We start from the raw sequence: 21,276 nt of genomic DNA, 5'->3' as shown, positions 1-21,276 counted from the left end.
TGTTGTCGGGTTTAACAATCCAGCTGCTTAAAATCACAATGTGTTTACCTGTATACACAATACATGTTTACATATATACAAGTTTATTCAAGTATTATAGTCTGAGACACCTGTCAATCAAGCAAATACACCTCAGGCAAAACTTCTATTAACTTTCTGTTTTGGTAGGATCGTGACTTTTAAAATCAAAAGACACAATGAATAAGAATGAGCTCTTGAGACCCTGCTTTACAGGGGTTATGGGGTCTTTACTCTCATGCACAATCTGGCTCCCATTCACTTAAACAGACGCTGAGTAGTTTTGCACTACAAACCATAAGAGGAGTTCTGTGAAGCACCTCAGCAGCAGTCGTGTAATTATAATAATTATACAGCAGGAACCTTCGTAAACATCCTGAGAGCCACAGACTCAGGAGGTCTGCAGAAAGAGAGCGAGCAGAAACTAAACGGCCGAACCACAAGCTGCTTAGGAGATATCCTGCTATGGAATTTATAACGGCCTACTTCTATGTTTAATTCTTCTTTTTGCATAATTAGTTGGCGGTAATCTTTCGTATTTCACATGGCAACCCACCAGAGTAAAATGTGAAATGTGTACTGTATCAATAACAAAGATCTGCACCTGTTACACCCTGATGAATGGGGAGTAATTATTAATTATAGAGTTTGGGAGATAAGGATAATACTGTAGATCCTCAGATAAGTGGGTGAAGACAAAAGCAATCGATGTCAGGATCATGGATTTAGTGGATGAGTTAAACACTTTTAAATACTGAGAAATTAATTATAAATGACTCGTGTCCTGTGCAGACTTTAACTACATTACACACCTTTACGGTTCCAGTCGATCCTTGTATGTATAATGTCATTTATGATGGTTTTAACCCTAATTACATGTTTAATAAACAACTGTTGGTTTTGTCTCAATGATTATTTTTTTGTCATCACATTTTTATTGAGATTAATACACAACAGGTGCTTTCACACCAAGTACTTTGCTGTACTTAGTTCATTAGTCATCCGGGAGGGACTCGGAGTTGAACCGCTCCTCCTTGGCGTCGAAAGGAGCCAGTTGAGGTGGTTTGGGCACCTAGTTAGGATGCCACCTGGGCGCCTCCCTAGGGAAGAGACCGAGGGGTAGACCTAGGACCAGGTGGAGGGATTATATCTCTTCTCTGGCCTGGGAGCGCCTTGGGACCCCCCAGTCAGAGCTGGTTGATGAGGGGAAAGGAACGTTTGGAGCACTCTGCTGGAACTGATACCTCCGAGACCCCACCACGGATAAGCGGGAGAAGATGGATGGATGGATTATCATAGCATCACATACTCCCAGAGGCTGAGGAATAATGCGTTCACACCGAAATAAGTCCCTGAGGGAGGATTAGGCAAATGAAGCCGCTGACGTCACTTCTTCTTCTTCGGCAGAGATACATTTTCGGAACTATATCGGAGCTATACTAGGAAAAGTACTCCGGTGTGAAAGCGCCTAACATGTACAACCAAAAGCACAACATTTGCTTTTAATAAAAATAACTAAAAGTACATAAGAACATTTTTACAACAGCAATTATTTACTAAAAATGTTTTTGTCTCAACGATTGATCTCATGTGCACCTGAGACTAAAGGAAGAAGGAAAGGTGGGAAAACCCCCAAAGCTGAAGAGGGCCTCTTTGGGGTCCTTGAATAAAGAAGACAAGCTAATGAATGTGTAGCTGCAGGTGAATACAGCTACACATGAAAAAGCTAAAAGGCTCTGGTGTGTTTTACAGGTAACGCTCGGTCCTCAGAAGAGCTGCAGCCGGACGACAGCTGACTCCTCGCTGTCCTCCTCCGTGGGAGCAGGGGTCATCGCTCTCACTCTGCAGGCCAAGTACACACACACACACACACACACACACACACACACACACACACACACACACACACACACACACACACAGCAGGCTAAGTACACACACACACACACACACACACACACACACACTGCAGGCCAAGCACACACACACACACACACACACACACACACACACGGCTAAGTAAACACACACACACACACACACACACACACACACACACACACACACAGCAGGCTAAGTACACACACACACACACACACACACACACACACACACACACTGCAGGCCAAGCACACACACACACACACACACACACACACACACACACACACACACACACGGCTAAGTAAACACACACACACACACACACACACACACACACACACACACACACACACACACACACACACACACACACACACACACACACACACACACACACACACACACACACACACACTTGTATGAAGTGTCTGCCTCTCTGGTTGCCCCCTCCTCAGCCCTCTTCTGACCTGGAGGGATGTTCAACACATTATTGTCCGAACATCAAAATCCCATCGTCTTCCTGATCCGGACTGGAGCGTGAACGGAGCCGGATTCAGAGGTACTCATCTCAATTCTGCTTGATCTGATCCAACTGCAAAATAAGTTGTGACAAATTCGAATTAAGAACGACATGATTTACGAGAAATACATTAAAATAATCATGGTGTGATTTTTTATTTTTTTTAAATAATTGTAATTGTTTCTTTAATATTATTATCTTTTATGTTATTATTAATTATCCGTTTTATTATTATTTTTTATTAATATTATTATTATTTTCTGTAGTTATTTAATTTAATTTTGTTTATTATTATTATTATTATAAACTTACTTAAAGTACCTCAAATGTGCACTAAAGCAAGTATCTCCATCACTGCTAATGAGAGACTGAGTAATAAAACGCCTACAGAGTCTCAGGCTGCGTCAAGTTCTCCATCAGAGAAGCTTTGGGGTGTGTGTGTGTGTGTGTGTGTGTGTGTGTGTGTGTGTGTGTGTGTGTGTGTGTGTGTGTGTGTGTGTGTGTCTCTCTCTGTCTCTGTCTCTGTCTCTGTCTCTGTCTCTGTGTGTGTGTGTCTCTTTCTCTCAATGTGTGTGTGTGCGTGTGTCTCTGTCTCTCTCCCACTCTCTGTGTGTGTTTGTCTCTCTCTCTCTCTCTCTCTCTCACTGTGTGTTTGTGCGTGTGTGTGTGTCTCTCTGTGTGTGTGTGTGTGTGTGTGTGTGTGTGTGTGTGTGTGTGTGTGTGTGTGTGTGTGTGTGTGTGTGTGTGTGTGTGTGTGTGTGTGTGTGTGTGTGTGTGTGTGTGTGTGTGTGTGTCTCTCTCTCTCTCTCTCTCTCTGTCTCTCTCTCACTCTCTCTCTGTGTGTGTGTGTGTGTGTGTCTCTCTCTGTCTCTCTCCCACTCTCTGTGTGTGTGTGTGTGTGTGTCTCTCTCTCTATGTGTCTCTGTGTGTCTGTGTGTGTGTGTGTCTCTCTGTGTGTGTGTGTGTGTGTGTGTGTGTGTGTGTGTCTTTCTCTCTCTCTCTCTCTCTGTGTGTGTGTGTGTGTCTCTCTCTCTCTCTCTCTCTGTCTCTCTCTCACTCTCTCTGTGTGTGTGTGTGTGTGTGTGTGTGTCAGTGAGCCACCTGTATGGTTTCGGCCTGCTGGATGCCGAGGCGATGGTTCTGGAGGCTCAGCGTTGGAGACGGGTCCCGGCTCAGCGACGCTGCGTTCAGGAGGACCCTCAGATCAGCAGGTATCGAACCGTCTCTCAGCGTGACGTCAGGGCTCCCCTTCATCCCGCCTCTTTCCTCACACTTCAACTATTCCTGTCTCGCTTCACACATGGATTCCTCTCGCATTGATTCGCACACACACTTTTATTTTAACGCTTCTCTTCCTTGTTACTTTCCTTTCTTGTTTCTCTGCTCTCTGCCGCCCACTCTGTGCAGCGCTGGAGAAAGAACTCAGATCTGTCAATACTTACTTGTAAGAATGCTCTGTTACCAGTGAGGTGGGGTTTTACCTTTCCTTTAGTGCAAAGTGTGGGAAGGTGAGCCTCCCCTCAGAGAACATAAGAACAGCCGCGCCCCCCCTCCCAATTATTATTGCTATTATTATTATTGTTGTTGTTGCTATAATGCAGGGGTATTCAATTGCATTTCAAAGAGGTCCAGTAACCTCTCTCTTTTTTGAGCATGCCTCCGAGTGTTTCTGTGTTTCAATCTATCGTGCTGACTCACTGACTGCACCCATTTGATTGGCTGAGTAGCGTCACCTCCTTAAAACATTAAACAATAACTTTTGATAACCTTTTTATCTTTATGTTTTAAACATTTTTTTTTACATTTTCAACATGGTGAATAAATCCTTATACGCTCCCGGCAACAGACTGAACGTCAACCTCGCCTCCTTATTACACTCAGCCCTACTTTAGTGGGAACAATGAGTCTGCGTCTTTGATGCGCACAGGGGGATGATTCGGGGATGCAATTTAGACGGGAATAAACGCAGATCGTCCTCTGGCTGCAGCCTTGACCGGTACTGGCTTTTGATCAAAGTAAGTATTATTACAATTAAAATAAAGGCCGGTGCCGGCCTTCAACTGCCCGCTGACGACCGGCCGTTCTGTGATTCTCCAGAACACACAGATGGCCCGTCCGCCCCCGGCAAGGACCGGTCCATGAAAATCCTAACTTTAAATAATCGTGGTCATACTTCCACCGTTTTCTGCCAGACGCTGTCTCCTCTCTCACTTTAGGTAACTTCACTAAAAATCGATCCATGTTGCCGCTCGCGTAGAGTCGGCTGAAGTTAAAGGTGGGGTAAGTTTGAGTAACCGGCTCGAGATACACTTTTTGTTATATTCCATGGAATGCGCTTAACATCCCAAAAGCAATGAATATCTGAAGTGTTTTGACAAAAAATACATAAAATAATCTCATCAGTGGAAGCCGTAGCGCTGTAAAAAGCACGACCAATCATCTGAGCCGGCTAAAGTAACTGGATGGCCTACCTGCCTGTCAGCCTTCCATCTGTGCACAAACTTATCTCGTGCCCTCATTGGTCATGTGCGCGTTCGTGTGTGTTGGAGGAGGGGCTCTGTAAGGAAGTGGCAGATTTGTTCCGGCTGTGTATTTTCAAATTCTAGCGCACTCAAGCTGGTTTCTCCAAAATTACCCACCCCACCTTTAACTAGCTAGATTTCACTGTTTCTCGTTTTTTTTTCTCACGCTGCGCCTCCCCTGAAACTCTCTGCTGTATTATTGGAATCCTTGCCAAAATAAAACTCATCTGAATAATAAAGATATTGCAGCTGGATGGTGATCTGCATTAAATATACAGATATATTTTACTTCCGGAACATGGTGAGGTTGCGCTAGACTTTTTCGCTGCCCTTCATTTTGACGGACAGGATCGTAAAACTTTCGTCAAAATTACCCGTTGGCCTTTATACAACTCTGGGGAGGGGAGGGGGAAGCATGCTCGTGAACTGTCAACGGGGGTGGGGAACAGTTCTCATGCGCCGTGTTAGCCAAAACTCAGACATTTCAATGATTTGTACGGCAAAGTTAGGTTTGGAAACGGTATAATTTCCTTTTTGGAGGGCATGCATAACACGGCATAACAACAGAGCCTCGCTGCGGGGAAACTTTGACGCTGTTCCGAGTTTGTTCTAATCTGTCAAAAATGACGGACTGCTTTCAGATTTGTCCGTCATTGTTAAAAAAAATCCGTCATAGACAGAAAATAGTCGGTTAACGCGACCTCTACACTCAGACATCTAGCGCTCCAACACATTGTACGTGTCTCTAAGCGGTTGACCAATCACAACAGAGCTGGCCAGCTAACCATTCAGAGCATTTTTGTTTTGTTTTTTAGTAGTAGATTTCTCAATTTCCATTTTAGATTGCATGTCGCATGATTTAAATGATCTTTCTACTGTTTAGATATGTATTTATATTGTTTATTGTTTGATTTATTTTTATGATATTTTTAACTGTTGGGCAATGCTTTGTTAAAATGCTTCTGTGTCAAAACTATTTCCTGATTTGGGATCAATTAAGTACATCTAATCTAGTCTAAATACTCAGGTAAAGTACATTGACTAAACTACAATACATGAGTAAGATAAGAAATACTTTATTGATCCCAATTTGGGAAATCTTTGTGTTGCAGCGGCATAAACAGACATGGCATTGTACAATAACAATTAAAAGACTAGAAATAAACAAGAAAGTAGAAAATATACATGTTGAATTTACAAGTTAAAAATACAGCTTTAAAGTTATTATATATACTTAAGTATGTGAGGGATGGAATATTAAATATTGAACTGAATATATAAATGTACAGTGTGATTTGAAGTCCTTGAGAAGCTAGGGAACAGAGAGTTCTCTGCCAGCCAATGTTCTTAACTACTTCTCACTATGTGTCTTCTCCCCGTGTTCCTGACACCACAGAGCTATGTTCCCGGGCTCGGTGCTGACGTCGGTGTTTCAGAGCAGCGGCTGCTCTTCTCGAGTTGTTTTCGTGGAGCATGTGGTCGTCCGGCTCTCCATCGATCATCGGCGCCGCGGAGACCTCTCCATCACGCTCACATCTCCATCAGGCACCGAGTCCAAGCTGCTCAATAACAGGTAGTGCTACATGTGTCCCCTCTTCTTCATGTCTCTTCTACATCAACCTGTGTCCCCTCTTCTTCATGTCTCTTCTACATCAACATGTATCCCCTCTTCTTCATGTCTCTTCTACATCAACATGTATCCCCTCTTCTTCATGTCTCTTCTCCATCAACATGTGTCCCCTCTTCTTCATGTCTCTTCTACATCAACATGTGTCCCCTCTTCTCCATGTCTCTTCTCCATCAACATGTGTCCCCTCTTCTCCATGTCTCTTCTACATCAACATGTGTCCCCTCTTCTTCATGTCTCTTCTACATCAACATGTGTCCCCTCTTCTTCATGTCTCTTCTACATCAACATGTGTCCCCTCTTCTTCATGTCTCTTCTCCATCAACATGTGTCCCCTCTTCTTCATGTCTCTTCTACATCAACATGTGTCCCCTCTTCTTCATGTCTCTTCTCCATCAACATGTGTCCCCTCTTCTCCATGTCTCTTCTACATCAACATGTGTCCCCTCTTCTCCATGTCTCTTCTACATCAACATGTGTCCCCTCTTCTTCATGTCTCTTCTACATCAACATGTGTCCCCTCTTCTTCATGTCTCTTCTACATCAACATGTGTCCCCTCTTCTCCATGTCTCTTCTACATCAACATGTGTCCCCTCTTCTTCATGTCTCTTCTACATCAACATGTGTCCCCTCTTCTTCATGTCTCTTCTACATCAACATGTGTCCCCTCTTCTCCATGTCTCTTCTACATCAACATGTGTCCCCTCTTCTCCATGTCTCTTCTACATCAACATGTGTCCCCTCTTCTCCATGTCTCTTCTACATCAACATGTGTCCCCTCTTCTTCATGTCTCTTCTACATCAACATGTGTCCCCTCTTCTCCATGTCTCTTCTACATCAACATGTGTCCCCTCTTCTCCATGTCTCTTCTACATCAACATGTGTCCCCTCTTCTCCATGTCTCTTCTACATCACCATGTGTCCTCTCTTCCTCATGTCTCTTCTACATCAACATGTGTCCCCTCTTCTTCATGTCTCTTCTACATCAACATGTGTCCCCTCTTCTCCATGTCTCTTCTACATCAACATGTGTCCCCTCTTCTCCATGTCTCTTCTACATCAACATGTGTCCCCTCTTCTTCATGTCTCTTCTACATCAACATGTGTCCCCTCTGTGGAAAGAGACTCTGAAAGTTTCAGGAACAAAGATTCTCTCTCTTTTTGATCCATTTCTATAAAAACCTGTCTGAAAATGAGCTGATCAGATTTTGGCCACTTTATGATGTCATAACGATGTGTTGTCTTGTGTAACCATTAGCCAATCATCAACCAAGGTAACCCCCCCCCCCCCCCCCCCTTATCACTTGAATCTCCTCCTAGAGCTTCATTGAGTTCTTTGTAACCAAATCTCTCTCAGAGGGGCGTGGGGAGGGGCTCCTTATTTTCATCTAAAGTAACAGACAGAGAATGAGCACTTTGGAAACAGGGCTGAAACAGAGGGGATTATGGGTAATGCTGCAATGATCTGTTTGGTGTTTCAGCCAATCAGAGACAGGCTCTGTATATATCTGAGACCTGTGATATATTGATGAAAAACAGGATAATAGGAGACCTTTAAAAATACTAAACAAAAATGTAAACTCATACGGCATATCTTGGGCACATTTTCTCATCCAGAATTCCCCGTGCGGGCTCTATCGTGCGGTTAATAAATGGTTTGCCTTCCACTCATCGTGAGCACCTGTCGTCTATTAAAGGGCCAAAACCAGGTCTATGTGACGTCACCATCACAATCCACTGATAGTCAGCATCAATCAAAACAATAATGATTATAAATAATAAAACATCCCATACAAAATATTCATAATATTTCATTAGAAATGAAAAATGTCTTCAACAGCGAGCTCAAACAAATACTAAATAATTTGAGGAATATCCAACCACACATCCTCACCGTAAAGCTTCTCATGGTTTCTGTTAACCAGTAATGTATAAGCATCAATTAACACTTAAGTTTTAAGCACAATTCTCCACAGTGTTTCATTTGTCAGTTTGGAACATTGTCTCATTACAGAAAAACATTTTGATGTTGGCAAACAGTCCCCGAGTTGTGCTCATATGGTTCAGTAAACTGGTAGCAGAGCGGGAATCTGGCATTTTTTAATTGTTGGCAAATTTAAACTCCATGCAGTTTGCAGCTTGCAGCTTGCCAACTGTAATGCCAAAAACACAGCGAAAAGTGACGAGACAAACGTGAGTCTTAATGACTTTGTTCAAATAGTGCTGGTTGTGGTGCGCACAGTCACTAAGTTGGTGTTAAGCACAGCTAAACCAAGAACAAGTTTTAAATGAAAAGCGTAAGCATTTAAGGGAGTTAAAAACAATAATTATATGTAGGCAGGAATGATGCAAGTTATGCTACATGTACTGTATGTTCTGTATAATGCTAACTATTAAACAGTCCTATATACAAATATTTGGTAGTAGAATTAGTATTGGCATTACAGCAAAACAACCGGCTGTGACAAAGTTCTGTTTGAAATTTTTCTGTCGTAGTAGTTGTAATCGAATAAGCAGTACTTTTAGTATTTGAATAAGCAGTACTTTTAGTATTTGAATAAGAAGTACTTTTAGTATTTGAATAAGCAGTACTTTTATTATTGAATAAGCAGTACTTTTAGTATTTGAATAAGCAGTACTTTTAGTATTTGAATAAGCAGTACTTTTAGCATTTGAATAAGCAGTACTTTTAGTATTTGAATAAGCAGTACTTTTAGCATTTGAATAAGCAGTACTTTTAGTATTTGAATAAGCAGTACTTTTAGTATTTGAATAAGCAGTACTTTTAGTATTTGAATAAGCAGTACTTTTAGTATTTGAATAAGCAGTACTTTTAGTATTTGAATAAGCAGTACTTTTAGTATTTGAATAAGCAGTACTTTTAGTATTTGAATAAGCAGTACTTTTAGTATTTGAATAAGCAGTACTTTTAGTATTTGAATAAGCAGTACTTTTAGTATTTGAATAAGCAGTACTTTTAGTATTTGAATAAGCAGTACTTTTAGTATTTGAATAAGCAGTGCAGTACTTTTAGTATTTGAATTAGCAGCAGTAGAAATACAGTAGTAATAATAGTAGTATCAGCAGGAGTAGTGTTAGTAGTCGTATTTTCCTGATTATGTAACGTTTGTGTTCAGGCCCTTTGACGACTCCACCGAGGGGTTTCCGGCGTGGGAACTGATGACGACTCACAGCTGGGGGGAGCCGGCAGCGGGGGGGTGGACTCTGAAGATCAGAGACTCGTCCTCTGAGAGGAGGGAGAAACCAGGTCTGTAACATCACACAATAATGATAATTACACACATTAAAGGTCCCCTATCACACTGTCTTTCATCAATATATCCCAGGTCTCAGATATATCCAGAGCCTGTCTCTGATTGGCTGAAACACCAAACAGATCATTGCAGCATTACCCATAATCCCCTCTGTTTCAGCCCTGTTTCCAAAGTGCTGATTCTCTGTCTGTTACTTTAGATGAAAATAAGGAGCCCCTCCCCACGCCCCTCTGAGAGACATTTGGTTACAAAGAACTCAATGGTGCTCTAGGAGGAGATTCAGGTGATAAGGGGGGGGGGGGGGGGGGGGTACCTTGGCTGGTGATTGGCTAATGGTTACACAAGACAACACATCGTTATGACATCATAAAGTGGCCAAAATCTGATCAGCTCATTTTCAAACAGGTTTTTATAGAAATGGATCAAAAAGAGAGAGAATCTTTGTTCCTGAAACTTTCAGAGTCTCTTTCCACAGAGGGGACACATGTTGATGTAGAAGAGACATGAAGAAGAGGGGACACATGTTGATGTAGAAGAGACATGAAGAAGAGGGGACACATGTTGATGTAGAAGAGACATGAAGAAGAGGGGACACATGTTGATGTAGAAGAGACATGAAGAAGAGGGGACACATGTTGATGTAGAAGAGACATGAAGAAGAGGGGACACATGTTGATGTAGAAGAGACATGAAGAAGAGGGGACACATGTTGATGTAGAAGAGACATGAAGAAGAGGGGACACATGTTGATGTAGAAGAGACATGAAGAAGAGGGGACACATGTTGATGTAGAAGAGACATGAAGAAGAGGGGACACATGTTGATGTAGAAGAGACATGAAGAGGAGGGGACACATGTTGATGTAGAAGAGACATGAAGAAGAGGGGACACATGTTGATGTAGAAGAGACATGAAGAAGAGGGGACACATGTTGATGTAGAAGAGACATGAAGAAGAGGGGACACATGTTGATGTAGAAGAGACATGAAGAAGAGGGGACACATGTTGATGTAGAAGAGACATGAAGAAGAGGGGACACATGTTGATGTAGAAGAGACATGAAGAAGAGGGGACACATGTTGATGTAGAAGAGACATGAAGAAGAGGGGACACATGTTGATGTAGAAGAGACATGAAGAGGAGGGGACACATGTTGATGTAGAAGAGACATGAAGAAGAGGGGACACATGTTGATGTAGAAGAGACATGAAGAAGAGGGGACACATGTTGATGTAGAAGAGACATGAAGAAGAGGGGACACATGTTGATGTAGAAGAGACATGAAGAAGAGGGGACACATGTTGATGTAGAAGAGACATGAAGAGGAGGGGACACATGTTGATGTAGAAGAGACATGAAGAAGAGGGGACACATGTTGATGTAGAAGAGACATGAAGAAGAGGGGACACATGTTGATGTAGAAGAGACATGAAGAAGAGGGGACACATGTTGATGTAGAGGAGACATGAAGAAGAGGGGACACATGCTGATGTAGAAGAGACATGAAGAAGAGGGGACACATGTTGATGTAGAAGAGACATGAAGAAGAGGGGACACATGTTGATGTAGAAGAGACATGAGGAAGAGGGGACACATGTTGATGTAGAAGAGACATGAAGAAGAGGGGACACATGTTGATGTAGAAGAGACATGGAGAAGAGGGGACACATGTTGATGTAGAAGAGACATGAAGAAGAGGGGACACATGTTGATGTAGAAGAGGCATGGAGAAGAGGGGACACATGTTGATGTAGAAGAGACATGGAGAAGAGGGGACACATGTTGATGTAGAAGAGACATGGAGAAGAGGGGACACATGTTGATGTAGAAGAGGCATGGAGAAGAGGGGACACATGTTGATGTAGAAGAGGCATGGAGAAGAGGGGACACATGTTGATGTAGAAGAGACATGGAGAAGAGGGGACACATGTTGATGTAGAAGAGACATGAAGAAGTGCATTTTGCACAATAGGTGACCTTTAAAGTGCAGCAGCTAAAATACAGTGAGTATTTCTACTCCTTTAAGATGTTTAAGGTCCTGCTACTATCTTCCTCTCACTTCCTCTCTTCTTCCTCTCATCTTCCTCTCATCTTCCTCTCACTTCCTCCCTTCTTCCTCTCTTCTTCCTCTCTTCTTCCTCTCATCTTCCTCCCTTCTCTTTAGGTTTCACAGGGAGGCTAAAGGAGATCTCTCTGGTGATTTTTGGCACCTCGAGGCCACCGTACCCCAGGCATCGAGTGAGATCTGCTGAGACGCCGATGGATAGTGACCCCACTGAGGAGTTCAGCGGTGAGTCATGTGACCGCACTGTAATGCAGAGTTATAATAATAATAATAATAATATTTGTAAAGCTCTTTCCATACACCAGGTGCAGCTCAAAGTGCTTTTAACAACATGGCACACATCACGGTTAAAACTAAAAACAAGAACTTCGCTTCAGGTCAAACACATCTACAATATATTAAGAGATTAAGATGAACCTTTTTTGATGTCCAGGATTACAGTGGGACACAAGGAGGTCAAAGGTACGGTAAGAATAAGAAAATGCAATCAAATACAACATTATAAAAGTAAAGTAAGACCTGAGGTAAAATAAATAAATACAATAATACAAATACTGATAATAAATAAATAAATAAATAATGAGAATAAAAAAGATTAATTGACCAATTTAAAAAGGGACATCGCTAATGAAGTTGTAAAATATATATAAATGAAAACCTATAGAATAAATACAACTCTTTACAAATAAATGTTAACGATTGAAAGACCAATTAAAAAAGGGGTGTTGCTAATCTAAAAAGATGTGTACGTTTAAAAAATGTCCACTGGGTTCCTGGTGGAGTTTCTTGCTCCGTCAGCAGTGTGTGTTGTTGCCTCCGTGGTGACTTTGTGTTTCTTTTCCCTTCCAGGACCTTGCGACCCAGAATGCAACGCTGATGGTTGTGAGGGGCCCGGCCCGCAGCAGTGTGTCACATGTTCACACTTCTTCCTCAAGTTCAAGAACAGCACAAGGTCAGCCGGATTCAGAGAGGGAAGGCAGAGCGAATACCCAGAATGCAATGCAGTACAGGGCTGCAGGATTTAGATTGAATCACTTATTGGGATTTCTTTTTGTATGAAGTGCAATTGCAATGAGGATTTGTACCAAACAAATATGTTTTTTTAAGTCTATAGAATATCATTTGTAGGCCTGTATATATCTGCACCTCCTAAATACTAACCTTTAAACAAATATTGTGTTTTCCTGCAATTTGAATATTGCACTGGTCCATTTTGCGATTTTAAAAGAAAAATGTCAATAAAAGGCATCCTGCTTTCATTCTGTCTTATAACATACTAAAGTGAATATTTTGGGGTTTTAGACAAGATATGTAAAAGACATGAACTTTGAGAAATGGAAATGGACATTTTTTCACATTTATCTATAGAAAAAAAAGCCAAATTGAAATAATCTTTTGCCTTTTTTATATTTTACAAGATTCTAATTCTGGCCTAGTTTTCACGTGTGTGTGTGTGTGTGTGTGTGTGTGTGTGTGTGTGTGTGTGTGTGTGTGTGTGTGTGTGTGTGTGTGTGTGTGTGTGTGTGTGTGTGTGTGTGTGTGTGTGTGTGTGTGTGTGTGTGTGTGTGTGTGTGTGTGTGTGTGTGTGTGTGTGTGTGTGTGTGTGTGTGTGTGTGTGTGTGTGTGTGTGTGTGTGTGTGTCAGGACGTGTGTGTCCGAGTGTCCGCGGGGGTTCTGGGGCGACCGGCGGCGCTGTAAGAGATGCTTCTCGTCCTGCGAGAGCTGCACAGGAAGTCGCAGTGATCAGTGCACTTCCTGTTTACCCAAACATCACCTGACGGAGGAAACCAACACCTGCAGCGCGTCCTGCGGAGAGAAATACTACCTGGACCACGGTGGGATATCTGACCTCAAACATGTGGTGTTATTTATTTATATAGCACATTTAAAACAACCTCAGTTGACCAAAGTGCTGGACAGGCAATACATAGAATATACATTCAGTAGAATATAATCCTTTATTGTCATTATTCAGGTACAATGGGATGAGTAGAGCTACCTCTTTTGTTTAAAGTGCCATCAAAAATACAAAAACCAACAAGAGACCCACACCATTCAGGAGGAGACAACAACAAACAACAAGCATTCATACTTCATAAAATAACACAATGGGAATAAAATAATAAAACAATAATTAAAAACGTGATGGAAAGCACAATAACTAGAAACATATAAAAGCACATACAAATGTAAAAATGTTATAATCAACTAGTATTAAAAGCCAGTGCAAAGAGGTGAGTTTCTATCACATGTTTGGTAACGGGTAACTTTTATACTTAAAGGTCACCTATCATGCTATCTGTAGGCAATAGCATAGGTCTCAGATATATACAAATATATAAAAAACATGTCTATGAAGTGTTTTGCTCCAAATACCAAACAGATCACCCATTCTAGCCATGCCTCATATCCCTCTATTTCACTTCCTGTTTCAAAAGTGCTGATTTGGGTTATAAAGCTTTAAAAAGGAGGGGTCTGAGCTCATGCGGGACCCAGCAGCTACTGTCTAAACTAAATGCTGCCGTGATGAAACTCCATATCATGGATTATCAAGGATTCTCTCTGAAACAGTATGGAGCTCAAAGGCTTTCTCTCTTGCCGGTTATACCACAAGGTGAGTTCCTTTTTACTTCCTGCTTCTTCACACACATGCTCTCCAGTACAGGTTAGCTCTGAGTGTTAGCCATGCTAATGTAAACACCGACCATATTACGTGCAAAACAGTCGGGCATTGTTTCTGATAGCAACGTTTCTGATAGGGCCGTGGGTCCACATTTCAGATATGACGTCATATCGGACGCAAATCTGGATCAGCTCCGTTGTTCCCCCGTTTTTAGAGATTTGGGTACGGAGGAAAAGAGAGAAGGTTTTATTTTCTGACGTTGCGTGAGTTCCCCGACACACCGGGGACACATGTTGATGTATGAAAGACATCAAAAAGTTCATTTTGCATGATAGGTCCCCTTTTAAAGTATTGCATGATTGTGTGTCTTAGTAACTAATAAGGAATGAATCCGGTCTGTTTTTGTGTGTCTAAACAAGTCGTGCAAAGTTTTTGAATTTCTAATTTTGCATGAAATATGACTGAAACAATTATCATATTATTTGCCAACTTGTTTTTTGTCTACTGACTCATCAAAGGTAAACTTCTGTGTTTTGACCTGGACCCTGTTTTCCCATGATATTGTGTCTAAGTGAGTAATGGGACAAGTGTTTGAAATTGTTAAAGTTTTAAAGAATAGTGCAGCCAAGAAACTTGATTTGAAATCTCAGAAGAGGAGACTTCTTTCCGTAAGAGAAAGTTGGATTCAGTACGAAGAGTTACAGGAAGAGTGTGTTGTGTTGTTCTGAGTCCAACGCGTCTTCATCCCATTTCAACAATGTGGATGTGGTGCTTCTGTAGATATCAGAACAACAACTATTGGATAGAGACAATCAAAAATAAACTAGATCATAGGGCTGCTCAATTAATCGTATTTTAATCGCGATTACGATTAGGGCTTGCAACGATTACGAAAACAACGTAATCGAAATAAAACGATTATTTTTTAATTATTATTATTACTTCTTTTTTTGGGGGGGTTTTTCAGTTGAATTATACTTAAAGTTCAGGGTAATCAACTGTTAAAAACATAATGTTCAAATGTTTTTTCTCCAATAAATTGATGTTTTCAAAGTCAATGAATAATCGCATTTAATAATCGCAATTACAATTATTGACCCAAATAATCGAGGTTATGATTTTTGCTATAATCAAGCAGCCCTACTTATAATCACAACAAGACATTTTAATGGACGTTTATGATTGTACGGGATTGCAAGGAAAACAATGCAACCCGTTTAGCGCCTGCAGACTTCATTCATGCTCTAAACTTGACAAATGTAAAAGTGTTGACCCCATTAGTCACGAAGAAACAATATCATTGGAAAATGTGTTGAAAAATACAGAAGTTACACTTGAACAATACAGAAAGAGCCTCCTCCACCTGTGAGGGTCCATGGTTGGTGTGTAACCAGCTGCATCTGAGCCGGATAATGAATAGTCAGTTGATGTGAGTGCAGTTGAGGGGTGTGTGAGGGAGATTGATGAAATGGCTCTGATGTGCGTGTCGTTTAATTTCCCCACAGATGCAAACGTGTGCAGGAAGTGCAGTGAGAGCTGTCTGAAGTGCACGTCCTCCAGCGTCTGCACCGCGTGCAAACCAGACACCAGGTGAGCGGAGAGAAATGTTCCGTAAACACTTCCTGTCTCTGGGAATGCTGATCCTCTCATAACACACACACACACACACACACACACACACACACACACACACACACACACACACACACACACACACACACACACACACTTACTCATCATAACTCTATTCAAATTACTGTGCTTTCCTCCTCAGTCCATACAAAGCTCAAAAAAAAATTCCGAGAAATTCAAGAAAAATCTAAAATATTTCCAAGAATTTCCAAAATTTCAAAATAATTCCCAAAACATCTAAAGAAATCCCCCAAAAATCCCAAACTCGTCTATCTTAATTTCAAGGGAACCAGGGAGATGCTAGCTTCCAGGCCGGCCTAGTATCAGTAGACATCAGTTGAGCCTCCTCTCTGTGTTTCCCAGTATTATTGCTCCAGAAGTCCAGAAGTCCCAAAACCTCATTGTGCCACGGAAAAACTTAACATCCCAAATCAATCGCCATTTTGTAGATGTAGGCATATGTTAAAATGTATAATTTGATATATTATGTGTGCATATAGATATATTTGAACATTGTAATTCTTTGTTATTAGTATTATTATTATATCATTTATTTAAACCGGCAGGGTCTCAGTCAGTAGGGGCTTGGACTGTGAGCCGTAGGGTCGCCGGTTCAAGTCCCCGACAAGACCTAAAATATGGAGTGCTACTTGGAGAGGTCCCAGTTCACCTCCTGCCCTGCCGTGGTGCCCTTGAGCAAGGCACCGGACACCCCCCTTCCCCCCTCACTCCCATTGCTCTCCGGGCGCTGTACAATAGCTGCCCACTGCTCCTAGCACTAGACTCCTGGCACTAGGATGGGTTAAAAGCAGAGAACACATGTCCCTGGCCGTTTCTCAATCTCGAGGATACTGGCTTCCAAGCCAATATTTCAAGGATGCTACGTCATCGAGTGCCGCCGAAGGACTGTTCCAATCTCCAGCATACTTGGAATTCCACCGAGGCCCCGTTCTTGGTTTGGGGGTAATTTCAAGGCTGCACATGGGTAGACTTCGCATCCTTAAAATCCCCACAATGCTTTGCACACGGACCAATTTCCCCAAATCTGTGGCGGAAAATGTAAGGCGGGGCCTCTCATATGACGCACACCTGCACACTTGCTAGCCTGTTCCACTCTTTGTTTTCCGAATGCCAGGAAGGATTCTTGCCTAGCTTCTGAAGGAAGTGACTCGGAAGACATGTGCTACCAAGCAAGCATCCTCGCGATTGAGAAACGGCCACTGTGTGCTGTGTGCTCTGCATGTGTGACCATTTCTATTCTATAAACCAGCCGTTGTAAAATTAACGTTGTGGCCGACCGCAGCTGCTGGTAATTAGGAGAAAATAATCACGGAGCAATATCGTTTTTTGACCTTTGAAAATATGTGTCTGTACTGATACCTTTTGTTTAAGTAAAGAGTCAATCACACTTACCTGAGACGTATTTTGGTTGGAGTCAAATAAGTCAAGCTTATTGCTACTTGTGGATACATACATTTTTAGATCAGACAGAACCACAGTAGAGTTAGTTGTCTCCGGGATGCTGTGTTCACTGACTCAGTTCATCAAGTACTGCTGGTGGTGTGCTGTGGGCTGGAGGCACTGAGTCATCTTCACGGTGTCTCATGGTTGGTTCGTGTGTGTGTGTGTGTCATGCTCTGCAGTCTGCAGGGGAACCGCTGCCAGCAGAGCTGCTCTGTGGGATTTTTCCTCGACGAGCAGGAGGGAACATGCAGAGCCTGTGATGAGGCCTGCGCTACCTGTGCAGGTGAGGTCAAAGGTCACCTCTTTAAAGCTGCCGTCATATTACAAAGGAAGCATGTCAGGATCAAATCAAGATGGCATGATGCACAATGCTGTCACCTTAATGATAATAAGCAATATAATACTCTGGATACATTTTAGTTAAACACATTTATACTTATTGATTATATTTGTACTTTGATTTCTTATTTTATGGGAATATCTTGATTCTATTTTATTCTACTGTTTTTATTTAAATAGTATTATATTTATTTTGTGTTTTTACTGTCCTTTAACCTATCAGATTTATATAAAGATTTGTATTATATTTTTCATTTATTTCTATTTTAAAATGTAGCAACGGTCATGAAACGGCTATTCTGACTCTGATTTTGAGGGAATATCATTTGAAAAAGTTGACAAACTGGACTAAAGCTTCCCTTTTTTAATGGGTATTTTTAATAACAATAATTGCCTTGTATGCTCTGTGTGCAATGCATGGAAACATAGTCAACGTTCAGCTGGAAATATATAAAGATATATACTTCATTGTACCAATCAAACCATACTCCAAATGTTTAATTTGTATGTATGTATTTGAATGTAGAGCTCACACAGGAGTATACACTCATTGTGGATATGTGTAAAGACTACTTATTCTATCTTATCACTAGAAAACATTATATATTGTGATTCTATATTGTTATCAAGATATTAAATGACCCATATCGAGGTATAGTAAGACATCGCCCAGCCCTACATCAGAACACATCACATGTTTTCTTGCAGTTCTCTCCTGTAGCTTGTTTCTATTTAAACCCCTTCCTTAATGCACCGTTCCCCATCAGGTGCAGGCGTAGCGCTGTGCTCCAGCTGTGCAGACGCTCACCTGATGGAGGAGTGGAGGTGTGTGTCCTCCTGCAGCGACGGATTCTACGCAGAGGTGGCTGCTGGGAACAGAGTGTGTAGGAGGTGAGCACTGGTGTGTGTTCAGGTGTGGGAGGAGTGTTTATCTGCTGATGGCGTGTGTGTGTGTGTGTGTGTGTGTGTGTGTGTGTGTGTGTGTGTGTGTGTGTGTGTGTGTGTGTGTGTGTGTGTGTGTGTGTGTGTGTGTGTGTGTGTGTGTGTGTGTGTGTGTGTGTGTGTGTGTGTGTGTGTGTGTGTGTGTGTGTGTGTGTGTGTGTGTGTGTGTGTGTGTGTGTGTGTGTGTGTGGGGGGGGGTGTGTGTGTGTGTGGTAACTAATTACATTAACTCCAGTATTGTACTATTTATACATGAGTATTTACATTTTCTATTACTTGACAGTTCTACGTCACTACATATTGGAAGCAAATATTGTACTTTTTACTCCACCACACTTTAAATTACTTTTGACATATGAAACACATGGTATGCTGATATGATATGATGCAGTAGTGAAGTGTACCAGTAATCTACACAATATTTGTTTTTGTATGTACTATTAAGCTCCACATTGACAAATCACATCATTAAAATTATTTGATATATTGTTGGTCATAAAACAATACATTATATTCTTACTTTTCTGTTGATACTTGATTTACATTTAGCTGATAATACTTGTGTACTTAAGTAAAGGGACTTTTACTTGTAATAAAGTTATTCAAGCAGTGGCCCTATAATGCTTTTTTGGCGTTTACTTCTCCCGTAGTGTGTTATACAGTACAGGTTTTGCCTGTATATTTGCCGGGTGATTTGCTACCGTAATTTCTCGTTTGGAATATTAGGAAATGAACTGCGGTCTGGCTCTCTTAGATTGCACGCGGTTTGATTGGCTAGCGCTTGTACTGTCAGATTTGCATAAACGGGATTTGATTGGCTGACGCTTCCAGCTCAGCTTCAAAAGTTGAACATTTTATGATGTCATAACGATGTTTTGTCTTGTGTAACCATTAGCCAATCAGCAACCAAGGTACCCCCCCTCCCCCCCTTATCACCTGAATCTCCTCCTAGAGCACCATTGAGTTCTTTCTAACCAAATCTCTCTCAGAGGGGCGTGGGGAGGGGCTCCTTATTTTCATCTAAAGTAACAGACAGAGAATCAGCACTTTGGAAACAGGGCTGAAACAGAGGGGATTATGGGTAATGCTGCAATGATCTGTTTGGTGTTCCAGCCAATCAGAGACAGGCTCTGTATATATCTGAGACCTGTGATATATTGATGAAAAACAGTCTAATAGGGGACCTTTAAAGCATGGAGACATGTCCCAGTAGAGACACTAAATACAAAAATTAAACACGAAAATAAGCAGATGATTTCCTCTGTAATTATTTGTTTGTTGTTTTTTTGCTTTTCAGTGTGTGTGCATGTGTTCAGTGTCTCTCTCTCTCGTCCTCAGGTGTGACGCCAGCTGTCTCACCTGTTCAGGGCCGAGCGGGGGGGAATGCAGCAGCTGTTCCAGCGGTCACCGCCTGCAGCACGGAGCCTGTGTGCTGAACACCGCCTGCACCGACGGTCGGCCATCTTTGTTCCTCTGGCTCTCTGCTGCTAGATAAATATAGAGCAGAACATCACAAACACAGCTGCTGATGTTTGAGTTTACAATTAGATATTCACAATCCCCCGTCTGGGTCATAGTTTGGGGACAACAGGTTCTGTGGTGTTTATTTACAGACACCGCAGACCTTCTGTTGGTAGAATAAACTTCAGAAAAAATGCTTTTTACTACATTTTAGTCCTAAAAAGTACAAATCTCTACCACTAGAGAAGAGAGAAGGACTGAGAGGAGAATGATGCCAATAATGCGCATGCTGCAAGTATTGGAACTGAATCCTCTTTATTAAGTGGGTTTTATTTCCATTTAATGCATTCTATGTTTTATTGTTTTGGTCCTTATTCAGGGCTTTTTATATCAAGTTTCAAGTTATATTTTACGTCATATTTTAAGTTAATTATGGCATTATACCTTGGTGTTAATGGCATTTTTATTTCCCTTAATGTAAAGCACTTCCTGCTGAATTAGTGATATGATAGGTGCTGTAAAAACATGGTGTTATTATTGTTAGTATTATTCATTTATTTTAACTATTATTTATTTTATTATCAATATTATTTTTTGATTATTATTATTTTATTACTTTTATTTGTACTATTATTATTTTAACTATTATTTATTACTATTATTATTATTATTATTATTATTATTATTATTATTATAATTAGTAAACATTTTATATTATAGTAAACATTTTATAATATACATCAAAATTATATAATATTTTTTTGCAATTATTATAATTCATATTTTTATTATTATATCTACTTTTGTTATTGATATTATTATTACGATATATTTCAGCCAAAACCCAATTGTGTTTATTAGCATGTATATCTTTCTGGTACAGTATATATATTTATGGTACA

General features: G+C 41.1%; 1 protein-coding gene across 1 annotated transcript in view; it reads left to right on the top strand.

Moving 5' to 3' along the window:
- pcsk5a (proprotein convertase subtilisin/kexin type 5a) overlaps positions 1-21,276 on the top strand; it is a 90,470-nt gene that overhangs the window by 23,445 nt on the left and 45,749 nt on the right. The window contains exons 9-20 of the mRNA XM_079657825.1: positions 1,771-1,871; positions 2,358-2,461; positions 3,516-3,633; positions 6,341-6,517; positions 9,711-9,841; positions 12,013-12,138; positions 12,763-12,865; positions 13,558-13,748; positions 16,042-16,126; positions 17,812-17,915; positions 18,739-18,862; positions 20,252-20,367. Of these exons, the coding sequence (XP_079513951.1) occupies positions 1,771-1,871; positions 2,358-2,461; positions 3,516-3,633; positions 6,341-6,517; positions 9,711-9,841; positions 12,013-12,138; positions 12,763-12,865; positions 13,558-13,748; positions 16,042-16,126; positions 17,812-17,915; positions 18,739-18,862; positions 20,252-20,367 (1,480 nt within the window). The remainder of the gene's footprint in view (positions 1-1,770; positions 1,872-2,357; positions 2,462-3,515; positions 3,634-6,340; positions 6,518-9,710; positions 9,842-12,012; positions 12,139-12,762; positions 12,866-13,557; positions 13,749-16,041; positions 16,127-17,811; positions 17,916-18,738; positions 18,863-20,251; positions 20,368-21,276) is intronic.

This window comes from Notothenia rossii (genome assembly GCF_949606895.1).
Source record: "Notothenia rossii genome assembly, chromosome: 11".
Classification (NCBI taxonomy): Eukaryota; Metazoa; Chordata; class Actinopteri; order Perciformes; family Nototheniidae; genus Notothenia; species Notothenia rossii.
The sequence above is the reverse complement of the archived record's forward strand: the minus strand, read 5'-3'. Positions and strand labels throughout refer to the sequence as shown.